This window comes from Terrapene carolina, unplaced genomic scaffold (genome assembly GCF_002925995.2).
Source record: "Terrapene carolina triunguis isolate 2854851 unplaced genomic scaffold, T_m_triunguis-2.0 Scaffold23, whole genome shotgun sequence".
NCBI lineage: Eukaryota > Metazoa > Chordata > Testudines > Emydidae > Terrapene > Terrapene triunguis.
In genome coordinates, this window is record NW_020664374.1 from 19,519,409 (window position 1) to 19,535,945 (window position 16,537).

The 16,537-nt window shown below is 39.4% G+C and overlaps 1 protein-coding gene across 3 annotated transcripts in view; it reads right to left on the bottom strand.

The window, feature by feature from the left end:
* The window catches only part of LOC113406241 (BCLAF1 and THRAP3 family member 3-like), a 41,905-nt gene that overhangs the window by 16,524 nt on the left and 8,844 nt on the right, over positions 1 to 16,537 (bottom strand). For all 3 annotated transcript variants that reach the window (XM_026649835.1, XM_026649820.1, XM_026649828.1), the window contains 4 exons: positions 15,945 to 16,059; positions 15,607 to 15,670; positions 12,144 to 12,262; positions 8,040 to 8,154 (listed from right to left, as the gene is read on the bottom strand). In XM_026649835.1, the coding sequence (XP_026505620.1) occupies positions 8,040 to 8,154; positions 12,144 to 12,262; positions 15,607 to 15,670; positions 15,945 to 16,059 (413 nt within the window). The remainder of the gene's footprint in view (positions 1 to 8,039; positions 8,155 to 12,143; positions 12,263 to 15,606; positions 15,671 to 15,944; positions 16,060 to 16,537) is intronic.

Genomic DNA, 16,537 nt, shown 5'->3' on the forward strand with positions numbered 1-16,537 from the left:
GGGGAAGAGGTGGGGGAGGTTTCCAGGGTGCCGTTTCTTGACCCTGAACTGGGATATTAAGTGCCCCACTAGTGTCCTAGAGGAGGGGAGTGGAGAGGGAGGGACCTGGGCCCGCCCTCTACTCCGGGTCCAGCCTAGGGGCCCTAGGGATAGCGGCAAACCACTTGAACTAGCGGTTCCTTCCTCTGGGCTACTTCCCTCTCCTGCCCTTCAGCTTGTGGGGGCTTCCTGCCCTCCCTCTGCACAAGCCTGGTGTCCCTTTACCTAGGGTCTTGGTCTTCTTAGCCCACTGCAGCACTTCTCCAAACTTTCCTCCAAACTGCTCTCTGCTCCAACACCGATCCACCCTGCTTCAACTCCTTCCCCTGTCTGATTGAAGCAGGGGGGGTTTATCAGGTGACTGGCTTCAGGTGCTCTAATTGGCTTCAGGTGCTTTAATTAATCTATAGCAAACTTTCTTCCCTCTACAGGGAATAAGGCTCCCTTCTAACCCTCTCCTGATGCCCTCTGGCCATGCTGTATCACAAGCAGGTTTTTTTTTTTTTTTTTTTTTTTTAATAGAGCCAGATTTCTGGCTCCATTTTGGTTAGGTGGAGCCCATCCTTCCTGTATAGGCTCCCCCTTTCCCAAACGCTTCCCCAGTTCCTAATAAATCTAAACCCCACCTCCCTACACCATCATCTCATCCATGCATTGAGACCCTGCAGTTCTGCCTAACTGGCCCAGTGCATGGAACTGGAAGCATTTCAGAGAATGCCACCATGGAGGTCCTGGACTTCAATCTCTTACCTCGGAGCCTAAATTTGGCCTCCAGGACCGCTCTCCTATCCTTCCCTATGTCATTGGTACCTACATGTACCACAAACACCGGCTCCTCCCCAGCACTACACATAAATCTAATCTAGATGTCTCGAGAGATCCGTGACCTTCGCACCAGACAGGAAAGTCACCATGCGGTTCTCCCAGTCATCACAAACCCAGCTATCTATGTTTCTAATGATCGACTCCCCCATAACTATTACCTTGACACTTTTGTATGTTTATGTCTCATTTTGTAAGCAAGTAGTTTTTAAGTGAGGGTGAAATCTAGGGTACCCAAGACAAATCAGACTCCTGAAACGGGTACAGTAGTCTGGAAAGGTTGAAAGCCACTGATCTATACAACATTCCAGAATGTCTTACAGTCTAATAATGATACATTTGCAGTTAACAGCATTGTGTCTGGGATTTCAGCCATGTGCCTAGATATCAAATTATTATTAACAGATTATGCAACCAGTTGTTTCTTACTGCTGCTTAATTATAATGAACGGAAATAGAACAAGATTAGTTGAAAAAGCTAGCTGAAGATCATTTTTAAAGAATAAGTATTTAATAATTTAAAAGAGTCTTGCTTGTGTTAAGCGATATCTTACATTATTAAGAATAGAAAAAATTAAAATTGAATTTATTCTCTCTCTCTCTCTTCATTTAGGCTAGATTTTTACTCTTCACTCAACTTGAATAATAAAAACAAAAATTGACAGTTTCTATGTCTGGGTCTCATGCACTAGTTACTTTTTAGGTTGCAAATATTGCAGAAAAATGTTTTAAATTCAGTGACAAGTTTATTTGAATTTAAAGATAATCATGAAAGTGTTTTATTAATTTAGTTTGTTTTAAACAGAAATAAAGGGGTGGCTAAGAGAATCAGTTGAAAATTTAGTCTTTCAAAAGGCCTTTACAAGATCTCTCACAGGAGGCTACAGAAACTAGATAGTCATGGAGTGAAAGGCAAAGTATTGTCAGAGAACAAAAACTGGCTAAGAGTCAGGAAACAAAGAAAGAATAAGTGGCCAGTTTTCATCATGGCAAAAGGTAGAGTGGGGTGCCTGAAGGTACTGTATTAAATCTGGTGTTGTTTAATATATTTATTAATAATCTAGAAAGAAAGGTGAGCAGTGAAGTGACAAAATTTGCAGGTGGCAAAGTTATTTAGGTTGGTCAATTCTAGACAAGAATTCAGAGAGTTAACCCAAGACAAGTGAATGGGCAGATGAAGTTCAGTCATGATAAGTTCAAAGAAATGCACACTGAAGGGGTAAATTTAAGCTACTCCTACACCTGATAGGTTTCTAAATTAACTGTGCCAACTCAGGAAAGGGACTTGGGCATCACTGTGAAGACCTCTGCAGCTGCATATTGAGCAAACAAGGATGCATAAGGAATGGGATAGGGAATATTATGGAAAATATTATAATGGTACAGCCTCATCTGGTTACCCCATCTCAAAGGATATTATTACAGAATTAGAAGGGGTTCAGAAGAAGACAAAAATGATTGAGGGCATGGAAAAAATCTTATGAAGAGAGAGTGAAGAGAATGGGACTGTATACCTTAGAAAGGAGATTAATAAAAGGCAACATGATAATAGTATATAAAATAATGAGTGGCATAAAGAAGGTACATCAGGAGCTTCTGTTCTTCCTGTCTCATAATACAAGAATACAGGGGTATTTAATGAAATCAAAAGGTGTCAACATTTTTTTGTTTGTTTTTAAACAAAATACGTAATTAGAGAATGGAACTCATTGAAGCCAAGACGTACAAAGATTCAAAGAGAGTCTGGACATTTACATGGATAACTAGAATATCTAGAGTTCTAGTAGTTAATGCTAACAAAAAGAGAATTGGAAGGGAGATAAAAAATTATGTTTCATGGTTTAAACCAACCAGTAACTATTAGGTATTAGCATGAAGGAAAGATTACCTTGCACCTGCCTACTATAAGGTTTCTTGCACCTTCCTCTGAAACTACAGTGTGGGGCTACTGTCAGGAGACACTATACTGGACTAAATGGTCCACATATCTGATCTAGTATGGCAACGATGTTAAATTTTGGACCCAAACTACCAGACATTGTCCATTTAACAACAATAATCAAATTATGGCAACAAAATTGAGGTTACATCAACTTTCTAGTAGTATTTCAGTTGTATCAAGGACAATCATTTTATTATTTTTATATATAAAAACACAACATACTCTCAGGTTTCATGTCATGCAGGATCTTAATATCTGGTATGACCTGCCACTCAGATTTAAATCTTTCAAATATCAGTTGCTTCTTTAATGTCTGTGTACGATGCACCTGAACCAACCATTTAATCAAAGAGCCAGACAAGCATGATTTAACCACAGAGTATTTTAAATACTGAATAAACAAAAATTAAGCAGAAATATCCACACAACACCATAAAAACTGGATGTCCAATCTAATTTAAAATATAATTTTAAATAACTTCAGGGATTTATTTCTGTCCTTATTTAAATATTCTTTTAAAAATGCTATTCATAGAGCCTTGCCTACTGGTCATGCTTGCCCTTGGAAACCTGCCCCTCTGGTACAATCTTCTTGCTGTATAGTTACGTGTCAACAAAAACGAATACACTTAAAAGGGGAGTGGTTACGATTGCGTTTTGTCATTTAAAAAGCATATGCCTTATGATTGCATGTTGAACACCCCAAACATAAAGGCTAGCCAGACGTTCATTCCACTTGTTCCCCTAAATTTTATGATTTTGCTGATATTATGCTAAACTGCTACAGTTCTTCCGCAGAATCCAGGATGAATTCCTTAATCAGCACCAAAATTGAGCCAACTAAAAAGATTAATCTGGATGTAATTTATCTGTTGCAGTTTGGAATTTATTTAAGGTTTAGTTTCTTATTACATGGGACACATGACACAATTTTAGGATTAATTTGTTTTCACAAATTTTTAGCACCTTTTACATTTTTAGATTAAATTCAGGCTATAAACCATTTTATGACTGTGGGCAGAGCTATAGTAAAATACAATCACTGCACCCTGCACACATACCCCTCCACTCTGACCTTTGGTAATAACTTATTATTCCATAACATGATCTCAAGTTACACAGCTCAAAGATATTGGCCTATTTTACTCCCATAGTGCAATATGATATTACGTTTAATTTACTTTTCACAAACCCCTAACTCTCAACATTTCAGGTTTCTCCCTCCCATATCTGTATTTCCTGTCTGTAGATCTACATGCATTTTTCCAAGCTGAGTCTCATTGAATTATTTTCTATTTTTTTAATCTCTCTAGGTCACTTCATTATCATATTATTTACCTATTATCTCTTCTTCCCTTGTGGCTATTTGCAACTGCCCATTCACCAAGCACAACTTTTTATTAGTGTCATTAACATACGCACAGTTCTAGATCATTTATGAAGATATTTGGTTAGACCGGACCTGAACTGAATCAACATCTGTGGGATTCCACAAAATATCTCCTTCAAATCTGACACACTGCTATTTAATATTGTCTTTTTTTTTTTTTTTTTTTTTAAATGGTCCTGCCTCCAGTTTTGAATCCATGCAACAATATTCATATCCAAGGCCACATGAATTTGTTTTGGTAGCAGGATTCTGTGAGTTACTAATGCTTTACTAAGATTCAAATATTAATCTTCCAAATTCCCTTTCCCTACTTTTTGAGTGACTTGATAAATTAGCAATGAAGAATATTTGTCAAAAATTATTTTAGTGGATAGATTTCTATGCTGCTTACTGCCCATGATTTTGTTCTTCTCTTGATACGTAGTGATTTTTTCTTAACATTTCTTCTATATTTTACTAGAGATAGAATTGATAGTAAATTAATTGCTAGGATCACTCTTCATTTTGAAGACCAATACTACCTTTGCTTTTTCTAATGATCTGGCACATATCCAGTTTTCATGACATTTCAGAAATATGTCATTCATGAGTTTTACAAATTCCCTTAAGAGCACAGAATGTATATTATGCAGACTGGATGATCTTTGTATTCATATTTAATGTACTTTATTTCCTTACTTGCTTTTTGTCAAGAACGTGTATAACATTGTCTCACTTTCTATTTGTGTAAGCTTCTCAGGTTTTCTTGAAGGCAGATCTTTTTGAAAAGGAGTTTAATATTAGAGCTATTTTGGGATCTTTATTTTCATTCAGTTCTTTAAATAGCTGCTTTCACTCTTCTCTACTGCAGTACTTTTCAACCCAAGAGATGCCAGACTACTCTAGGGGATCAAGGCCAAAGAGCAGTGGATGCTGAGAAAGTTATATGGCTCTGGATCTACCTTAAAGCACACTGAAAAATTACTCTTAAGCTAAAGCTACAGGTGGCTCCTTGAAAACAATCTTACCACCCTGCTCCTGCTACAGCCTGTAATTCTGTGATAGATGCTCACTTTTACAGAGATCAGGCTTAAGCTACAGCCTATCAGACAAAGTTCTTCTCCCCTGGCACTCAGCTCAGCTACAGTAATATCTGCCAGCCCAGCCCATGATACACCCCATGAAGGGCTATCTTAGCAGTATATAGTGAGTGGGGAAATAGTAAGAGGGAGCAAAACGAAAAGAAACATTTTTAAAAAGGCAAAAAACAATATAGAAGAGGAGAGAAGATGGACGGAGAAAGGAAGCACAAGTGTGCCAGGGCAAGACAAGGGCAAAAAGGGATGCTCATCTGCTAATCTGTCACAACTGGGAGCTCTAATACACACTGGTAAAAAATGTTCTAGTGCTGTCCCTAAAAGCTCTTTTAATCTCTTTAAAACATTTGGCTAGCACTAACTCATTCTAATTTTTGCTGACATATTCATTGTCAACTCTGAGGCAAGAATCTTGTCTTCAAACTGGCTAGCACATGGCTGGCTCTCTCTCCTTCAGGATGCCCTGCATTATTCAGTAGCTGTTCGTTCATGGCTGCCGTTGCTTCTTACTCAGCAACTCTTCATTGCTGGAACTTGTAAGTGTCAAGGCAAAGGCATTTTCTGCTGTCCAAGAACTCCCTTGTCTGCAGTTTCCTGTTAAATGTCAGGCAAAAGTTTTCACTGCACCCTTAGTAGACACAATGCATTAACTCAGTTCCCACTTTGAACCAACTCCCTTCTGATTTGCATTGAGTCTGTTAACCGCTAAGCCGGGCTCTCACAGTTTCAAATGCATAATTTCGATTTTAGTTCTGAATGAAGTATTATTCATGTCCTGTCCTAAATTGTTCTGTAGCATTGTCAGAGCTGTTAGAGAGTTGCCATATTACATCCCCAAAGCAACTGCATTTCAGTGTTGGTGAACAAATTGTGGATAATAAAAACAAACTTTGGTAGACTAAGGAAAAGTCTGATGAACCTATGGAAGTTTGACATTAAAATATTGACTAAATGTGTCAAGACATTAAATAAGAAAGACCACAAATTACATGTCTCCTGTCTAGTTTATTTTATTTATTCTGCATGCACCAAAACAGTCCCTTGAAAACTCAGGAAGTTGAAGCTTTAGTTCTAATTTACACTGTACTTATTTCAACAAAAGTTTCTCTGCGTGCCTTTGCTTATCTAACTCTGTTAGCTTACAGTCACTCATTTATCTGAGGGTATTTCAATACTCAAACAGTTATAGCGGCACAGCTGCAGCTGCACCCCTGTGGCACTTCAATGTAGACACTACTTACGCTGACGGGAGAAGTTCTCCCACTGATATAGTTAATCCACCTCTCTGAGAGGAGGTAGCTAGGTTGACAGAAGAATTCTTCCATCTACCTAGTGTGATCTACACTGGGGGTAACTCAGGGGTGTGGATTTTTCACATCCCTGAGAGACATAGCTATACCGATGCAAGTTCCCAGTGCAGACCAGTCCTTAGTAAACACTTGAAAACAGACTACATTTATTTGTAGAGAAACTGTCCAGAGGGAACATGCATTTATTTCTAATTATTACAGGCCAGCACTGGACCTGCGGTAATCATTTTGCCCAGTTTAATGTACAAATTTTATTTTAAAAAAAGACTCATTATGGAGGTGTCAGTAAAGGCCCCATCTAAATTTGGTGAATTAAAAATCTAGAGCGGTGTTTCCCAAACTTGGAACACCACTTGTGTAGGGAAAGCCCCTGGCGGGCCGGGCCAGGCCGGTTTGTTTACCTGCCCCGTCCGCAGGTTCGGACCATTGCAGCTCCCACTGGCTGCGGTTCGCTGCTCCAGGCCAATGGGGGCTGCAGGAAGAGGCGGCCAGTACGCCCTCGGGAAACACTGATCTAGAGTAACATGAGCTTTTTCACTACATGAATTTTAAGTATGTCCAATTATTTCTATTCCCTGAATTTTTTTTTCTTATGCATATCCTAGAATCTTTCTAGTAACTAAAAGATAATCTCTTTGCAGAGGAGGGTACTTAATTTAAGCAAGATGTGCACTTTGTCCTTTGGTCAGCCACTGGAGTGTGTGGGCTGGCTCTCTGTTCCTGTGTTCTTCATCCAAAACTATTACATTTTACTTCAGATGAGTCATTCAGTAATAACCCCTTTGATCTGTGCTTTAGGTGGGAGTATTTTATGAAGTAAGGGAAAATGTAGTGCATCACCAAATTTCTTGAATACAGGCTGCAATCAATCCAAGTTTTAATTTAATAGTTCCCCATGATCCATTGAAATTGCAAAGTCATTCAGCACCCAGAATTACAATGACCTGCTCTCATTATCCTGTGTTAGAAACTGATCTCCCCATTTCTTGACTATCCTGAAAATGTTCTGACTCCACTGTAAATAGTTCCAAGTCTAAATCAAACAGTGTTCCGATTCCCAATAACCATCTCCAGGCCAGGGAAATAAAAAGACAGTACAAGTTGCTTAGGAGCGGTGCATAGGCATCAAAAAGCAGAAAAATCAAGATTTTAAATCAGAATAATGTCATCATTCATGCAAGCCAATACCTTTTTGTATACTATGTAACAGTTGTAACATTTGAAAAAGTTCAGATGCAGCAGAGTTTACCCATGACCAGTAAACTTTAGTACTATTTAGATGTAATTTAACACAGGTAAATTTTATGATGCAACAAATAATCTTTTGAAACTTAACATGACAAGGGATCAAGAGACTTAAAATTCATGTCAGCCCAGCCAACACAGCAAAATTTTAAATACGAGTATAAGGGAAAGAGAAGAGAAAAGCAAGGAAAGGGATCTATTTCACTTCAACTTACCATGTGAGGTTTCCTAATAAATTTCCTGAAAGGTGGTTTTAGGAATCTTATAGGCTTTTGGAATCCATCAATTTGAGAGTTCTGTAATTTTGAAAAGCTACCATTGTGCTCATTCCTGATTGGATACAGAAAATAAAAAAGGAATGAAAACTAAGCCAGCAATATTTCAAAATTAAGCTATTTAAAAAATTTAAATTATGTACAAGTATTAAAAAATATGTTAAACTGGCACATTAATTGACAAATTACTAGTGGTCCATTTTCACTGTCGAAACCAAAGTTAAATGAAATCATCATTGCATTCTGGTACACAGATTAATAAACAGACAAGCTAGTGATTCTCAGTGCCGTCTTTAAATCCTCATCATACAACTGAAAATCTTTGTACAAATGATTCAACGATGCATGTGCTTGGCTATCCCTGCCCTCTGCTGGCTGGAATATGTTAGACTTACTTTTAATTATTTTACAGCTTGAACTTGTCTCAGCCTAGTGTGGCTGTCCAACATAGCTCTATGTCTTAGTGTTCTTATAAAATGGAGAGTTCTATTAGTTCAAATGGAAGAAGTCTGCATTTTTGGAGCTAAAGATCACAAGTTCTATTCCTCATACCACATTCAGTACACAGTGTGACATCCAGCCTCTATTTATGTACCATTGATAGGATTTTCAAAAGCATGTAAGGGCCTGTCCACACAGTACAGCACTGATGCAGCAGCGCTGCTGCAGCGCATCTGGTGAAGATGCTCTATGCCAACAGGAGAGAGCTCTCCCGGTGGCATAATAAAACCACCTCCATGAGCTGCAGAAGCTGTGTCGGTGGGAGAAACTCTCCACCAACTTAGTGCTGTCCACATTGGCACTTATGTCGGTGTAACTTATGTCTCTCAGGGGAGTGGTTTATTCACACCCCTGAGCGACATAAATTATGCTGACATAAGCTGTAGTGTAGACATGCATTCCTAAATCACTTAGGCTAAGTCCCATTGAAAGTCATGTACTCAAATACTGAATGCCAGGGTTTCTCAACCTTTTTCTTTCTGAGCCCCACCACCATGCTATAAAAACTCCACAGCCCGCCTGTTCTACAACAACTCTTTTTCTGCATATCCAGTAGATTAAAAGCCCTGGCTGGCATTAGGGGGTAGCAAGCAGGGCAATTGCCTGGGGCCCCACGTCACGGGGGCCCGCAAAGCTAAGTTGCTCAAGCTTTGGCTTCAGCCCACGGCGGTGGGGCTCAGGCTTCAGCCCCAGGCCCCAGTGAGTCTAACACCAGCCCTGCTCTCTGGTTTATTTTGGCGGACCCCCTGAAACCTGCTTGTGGCACCCCAGTGGGCCCCGTACCCCTAGTTGAAAACCACTGCTGAATACAACATACTCTTAGCACCCTGGATTAAGAAGAGATAAGAACAAATTTTGAAGGTGGAATTTTAAAAATCTGGTTTTGACCAATGTTATGCATGTCAGATTAGACCACAAATGATCCCTCTCTAGGCTAAAAATCTATTAACCTATGAAAGTGCAGGATATGAAGAAACACTGCATGAATTATGAAGAATCCTTGGCGTTACATGGCACCAAAAGAAGCAAAGCTGCAAAGAGCAAGAAGAAAAACTACATTTCTTCTCTAGGTCCTGCACAAAAATTTATTTTCCTACTACTTTTGAAGATTTCACAATTGTACGTTGGTGTCTTATATAAGGTTTAAATATAAAGCTGAAGAATAACTGCCTGAAACATAAGACTGGGGTTTATGGTTAGCAGTTTCAAATGCATAAAACCTGGAATGCTGCTTTAATATGCCTTTTATATTCTCTCCTGATAGAAAGAAAATAGCTCATTCATGTAAGCACCACTAAGCAGTCTTCTAAATAAAACCATACAAATTTTGTAATTTTTAAAGCTCTAAATTAAAACAGACATTATGCAGTACACAAAAGAATGCTTACTGATATTATACCCGTAGGTCTCCTTCCTGAACAGGCCATACCACTCACTCTCTCTTATTTAGTATACCACAAATGCAGTAGTGTCAACATCTACCTAAGAAAAGATTCACCATAAAAAGAAGCAGCCACTAGAAGTCAAGATTTAGCTTTGGGACTATACAACTGACCATTTCCATTTGCCTATTTCAAGTTGCTTAGCATCTACTTTTAAATAAGCATTTATAGTATGGCCTAAAAGCATTTAAATGTAAATCTCTATTGTTTGAAAATATATAGTTATAAAATGAATTCCAAGGACACTCATTCAGATATACTGGACGAGAGTTGAATAGCAGTGAATCAAGCTGATCACTTACATAATATATTCTGTATGATCTTCCATGAAAGTTCTCATCAATTTTTAAAAAAAGGAAAACATGATGACGATGTTACAAACTGACAAAGGAAAGGAAATTAGTTCCTTCTCCCCTTCTTAAGTCTGCACCCAGTCCAAGCCACAAATTAGTTTTCTAATCAGCAGGTATTGCAACTTACTATGTAATAGGCTTTGTATTTAAAATAAATATGCACTGGTATGTTATGAGATATCATCAAATCAAGCCCTATTTCATTACAATTTGACAGTTTCCTCCACAATTATTCTTTTCTGTACAAAGAAGTCATCTCTGTATATTCAGATTAATCTTTTAAGGTTAACCAGTGAAGTGCCATATATACTCGTTCATAAGCTGAATTTTTTTTAGTAAGAAAGGGAAGCACCAGAGAAGGGGGTCGGCTTATGAACGGGTATAGAGATGGAGAAGTGGGACACAGCCCCTCCGCCCAACAGAGGGAGCAAGGAGAGGCAGCATAGCCAGCAGAGCCAGAAGGGAAGAGGTGGGGCCAGAGTCTCTCTGCTTCTGGCCAGACTGCTCTCCCCACAGCCTCGGAAGCAGCTGCAGCTCCGGGGCTGGCAGGCTGGAGCCGTGACGCCCGGCCCGCCCCCCAGAGCAGGCTGTGGCTGTGCCACTCGGCCCGCCTAAGCATGCTGTGGCCGTGCCACCCGGCCCAGTCCGCTGGAACATGCTGCAGCCACGCCGCCCTGTCTGGCCCACCGGAGCAGGCTGCAGCCGCGCTGCCCAGCCTGCCGGAGCAGCTCCAGCCAGCCCAGAGACATCCTCCCCTGGCCCTCCCCAGATAAGGTGGGAAGGGATAGGATGGGGAGAGTGTGGAGGTCCCGGGCTAGGGGTTGGGTCATGTGGGGGGTGGTCACAGGGGTTACTCTCCTGACCCCCAGATTCTCCCCCCAAAATACATTTCCCCACTAGTTGCTGTCCCAGCCCGTCAGGGTAAGCAGCTGGCACGCCGGGACACTTTGTTTACTAGGTTTACCGCTGTGCCTGCGGACACTTGAGGTAAACAAACCATCTCGGCCCACCAGCGGCTTATCCTGATGGCCCGGGAGCCAAAGTTTGCTGACCCCTGAATTATAGGGTCGGTTTATGAATGGGTTATAAAAATTTTCCATTTTTACTTATTCATCTTGGGGGGAGAGGGGGGTTCGGCTTATAAACGAACCAGCTTATGATCGAGTATATACGATAGTAAAATTGAGTTAAGCAGACATTTCTGTGCTGAATGTCCCCACTAATCAAGCAGTGGGAGGCACTCTGTGCAATAATAAACTGTAACTAAATCTTTTGAAAAAGAAATCTCTAAAATACTCTTGGAACTTCCTGCTTCACTGAAGGTATCCCAGATGGGGACATCACAAATAGCAATGGTTGCACAGAACAATTCATTCCAGAATACTGTCAGCGAACCAGAGAATTCCAAGAGAATTTTACAACAAAGGAGAATTTTTAAATGGTTAAAAACATCTATTTGAATTCAATTCCTTCCTCCTTCCCACAGCCTGGCCAGTGGGAACATTTGACACAAAGCTTAATTTTAATTTTCACACTGCAGTTCACCTTTATTAAAAGTTAAACCGTTCTCTCTTTCAAGGCTGTTCTTTGTTACTACAGAATAAAGTCTAGGTGCGTTTATAGTGGATTTAAATGGAATTAGATTTTGAGACTCAAAATTCAAGGACCAACCTTAAAAACAGATGCAAAAAATTTCTGATGACCCTACAGACTCAGGTATACAGATTTATTCACTAAAGGTAGATTACCTTTGAATTACACTGTCTATGTGAAACACTCTCTCATCTTCATTCTGCAGCCTCTCTTTTCTCCTCCTCTCTATATCATGCCGTAGATCATTTGGATCTTCTAGAACTCTCACAACAGTCTAAGTAATAGGAAGGGAAATTTTACTGAAATTATATTGGATATATAAAATCAATTTAAAGGCAGGTTACTTGATCCATACAGTAGGTGCTGTGGCTTGTCTTGTGCTTGCAAAACCATTTTAAAGAGGTGTAACCATCTGAGTGCGGGTAGGAGGCTGGCATGCACATTGACCCATGGATACAAAGTTCAAACCTTGGTTATAAAGAACTCAGCTCTGCAACTATCTGCTGATCCTCTTTGCTTCATTTTACTAATTACAAGATCTCAATGTAACAGGGAAGAAGGGTCAGTGTACAGCTGAAGAGACAAAATATTCACAGAACTCAGTTACTGGTACTTAGGCTGCCATTCTCCTTCATGTAGTTACCTCTGTAAATTTGCACTGTAGTAGATTAGCAAGCAGGAAGAGGGTAGAATACTTAATTAAAAGACCTCAGGCCTGCCCTCCTATTTGGCTATGGAGTTGAGAAAAAAAGTACTGAATAAACTAAGCTATGAGTGGAATTCCAAGTGGGATCCTTACAAAGAAAGGTACATTAATGACAGAATGGCAAGGTGGCTCCTCTGTTAGAAAGGACTCCAAGTCCCTCTTGGTGCTGGAACTCTTTCAGGCCTGGTGTAATGAAGTGGGAAATATCTTGGTTTAATGAATATGGCACACGAGACTCTGCATTTACAATGGCCAAGATAATGAGCATCCTACCAAATTCTCAAACACAATAGCCAGGTTTATAGCCACGAAGGGAAGGCTCCTCAGCCCCAACTCTGAGATGTTTTATCAAGGCTGAGAAGAGAGAGATGTCAAAGGGAACACTCAACCATTACAAGACCCCGGGGCCTAGAAAAGGAAGGGGGTACAGGTGAGCTAAGAGGGTCTGCCCCAGGAGTCAATGAGAGCTGACAGGCTAGCAAGGAGACATAAAGAGTGAGAAATGCAGAAACTGAAGTAGTGGCAGTCGGCTTCTCATAACCCAGAGGTGGAGATAAATGGGCTGGCTGAAACATGTGAAAGATTGCAATTAGGGGTTAGGTAAAGAGAAATATGGGTGTCGATTTCTATTATGTTTATCCTTTGCTCTGTATGCTCTGTACCATTAGTGAAGGAATAAAAAATGGGGGGCTGTGTTTTGGAGTCACTATAACTACCTCAGTGGTCAAAGGACCCCTGAGTGAAAGTGGTGACAGGTGCCAAACCAAGTTGGGCCTGCCACATTAACACAGGTGGGAAACAGGGGAGCTGATAGCCATAGACCCAGTTCCAGAGTAGTTGAAGTACATGGTTCCAAACAGAGTGAGGTGCAAGGAGCCAGGTCTGCCACCTAGGGGGTACTTGAGAAGGACTAAAGGGGCTCAAACTTCACCCGGTAACTGTGACATCCAGATACATTACTTTAACCATCTGGATAATCTCTAGATCAGGGATTCTCAAACTGGGGGTTGGGACCCCCCAGGGAGTCACGAGGTTATTACATGGAGGGTCGTGAGCTGTCAGTCTCCACCCCAAACCCCAATTTGCATCCAGCATTTATAACTGAGTTAAATATATAAAAAAGTGTTTTTAATTTGTAAGGGGGGAGAGGGCCGCACTCAAGAGGCTTGCTATGTGAAAGGGGTCACCAGTACAAAAGTTTGAGAACTACTGCTCTAGATGGAGATCTCGTCTCCTTTGGTCTTGTTACCAAAGTCCTCAAATAAGATTACTTCCAAAATGGCTTAGTTTTCAAAGGTTTGTTTTCACATCTAATTTATTCAGCTAGCCTTCCTCAGCATGGTATGAAGCTTTGAGCAGAAGATATAGATATATGTTTTATTTTAGATCGGGGTTCAGCAACCTTTCAGAAGCGGTGTGCCGAGTCTTCATTTATTTACTCTAATTTAAGGTTTCGCGTGCCAGTAATACATTTTAACGTTTTTAGAAGGTCTCTTTCTATAAGTCTATAATATATAACTAAACTATTGTTGTATGTAAAGTAAATAAGGTTTTTAAAATGCTTAAGAAGCTTCATTTAAAATTAAATTAAAATGCAGAGTACCCTGAACCAGTGGCCAGGACCCGGGCAGTGTGAGTGCCACTGAAAATCAGCTCACGTGCCGCCTTTGGCATGTGTGCCATAGGTTGCCTACCCGTTTTAGATGATGCTCAGATACTACACTTTACCCAGAAATATTAACTAAGGATGCTGCACTGCTTTCTCTTTGGAAAATACTAAACAAGAAGGGTCCATCATTAAAGTGTGGATTTTACTCAGCCATCAGGAAGACAACTTTTCTGGAAAGAAAAGGTAGAGAACAGTTCCCCAACATTCAAAAGGAGTAGCCATAAGCCTACTAAGAACCTAGCTCAACATACAGAAGTTAACAGGCTGGTGAACTGGGGGATTGGACCTTTAAAGGCAATGCTTCTCCATACAATCCTGAGCTTGGCAACAAGGGCTTACCTCTTGAATGTTTCTTTGAAACAACTACATCAAAATTGTCTTGATACCTCAGAGAATAGAGGACTATGGGACTCCGAATGGGCTGCTATAACCAATTATTTGTCTTTCCTCTTTGGAGAAAGACTGAAGTACTTCTGATCAGTTGATCCAAAGCCTCAGATAGAATGCCACATGGAAAGGCCTAGTCCCACTTTTCTTATTTGCATCTTGTTCTGATATCAGAGAACACCAGCCAAGTATCCTCAAGTAGGTGCCCTTTTCCCAAACACTTTAAGCACCTAGTGTGAAATGCAGTGCAGTGCTTGAAGCCTGGGTGCTTATCTGGATCCACATTAACTAGATCCTAACATTTTTTAAACAATATGTAAATACAACTATAATCATTAAAGTACACTGACAATACAGTTGGTTTGAGGTAAATAGTGCTGAGGCTGCTTGCGCCTACAAAAAGAGAAGTACTCAGGACAACTATTTAGTTTAGCAGGAGGGGAAGGAGGTTAGAGCCTTTTATAACCCCAGGTGGAACACTGGATCCATGGGTTAACTGGCATCAGCTCAATATTTAAACTGCTTTCAAATGGTCCTGGGTTCACAAAGCATAGCATGAGTACTCAAAGACTTCAGTTAGCGCAGAACACATTTGCCTGCTTATTGAATGGGCAGGGAAATACACGATACTTGGACTGTCAAGATTCACTTTCTAAATCTATGTGCAAAAAAAAAAAAAAAAAAATGTGGAAAAAAATTAAAATGATCTTAAAATTGCTTGATGGTTCAGTATTTGTATACTAATGGGAATGTTATGGACGAGTTACAAGAGCATGAAAAAAGGATTACAGAAGTGCTAACAGATTGTCATTGTAACTTATTCTCCCCCCATAAAAAAAACAAAAAATTAACATACCTGTCCAGATTCACATGGCATAGCTAGTTTATTCTGAAGTTCTGCCAAAGATATATCAATTCTCCTGAAGTAATAAACCGAAATGATATAAGAATGAGTATGCCACATTTAAACATGGAAGAGAATGATCACTTTAAACAAAAAGCCATGGTTATTATGGCCATTTTAAAAACAATTATACTACACAGTTGCATGCTATGCAATTTACAGTCCACTAAAAGATGCTGAAAGAAATATTCCATTTATTTCATATTCCACATTAAGCTGCACGTATAATATAATGGAAACAATTAAATAGCTGAATCAATATAAATAATAGCACAAAGTTTATGCTTTACCTGTGAATTTCTGGATCTGAATATATTTTAACTTCATTTAAATTTACAACTGGTTTATCTTGAATTTTTGAGAAGCGTTCATTTAAAGTTAGGTCAGAAGATGTAAAATAATTTGCTGTGAAGATATATTAAATGCAAAAATATTACTTTATCATTTGTATTGCAATTGCACAACCATACTATTAAAATATTAACTGTACAAAATAACACTGAATGCTGACATTAAATCCAAATAAATCCCACTTGAAATACAACCCTAACTCACACTGCTGAAAGATTAGTACTTTAACAAACTGCATACATATTAAAGCAGCCATCCTAGTACTTTAATATTTAGTATATTAGCAACAATGTATTTAATCATTTCATTTTTCAATAAAATTAATCTCAACATAAAGAGATGTAAGGGTTTACCATCTCTGTTAATATAATAATTTAAATACTGGTACCTATGGGTTGTCACAATCAGCATTGCACAGAAGTAGCACTACAACAAAATTAATAAGGTTAAACTGAAAAATGAAAGGAGCAGAAAATGTAAATTGCTTATAGTTAATTTTGAATAAAACAAAGTATATTTTATCTCACTCCTT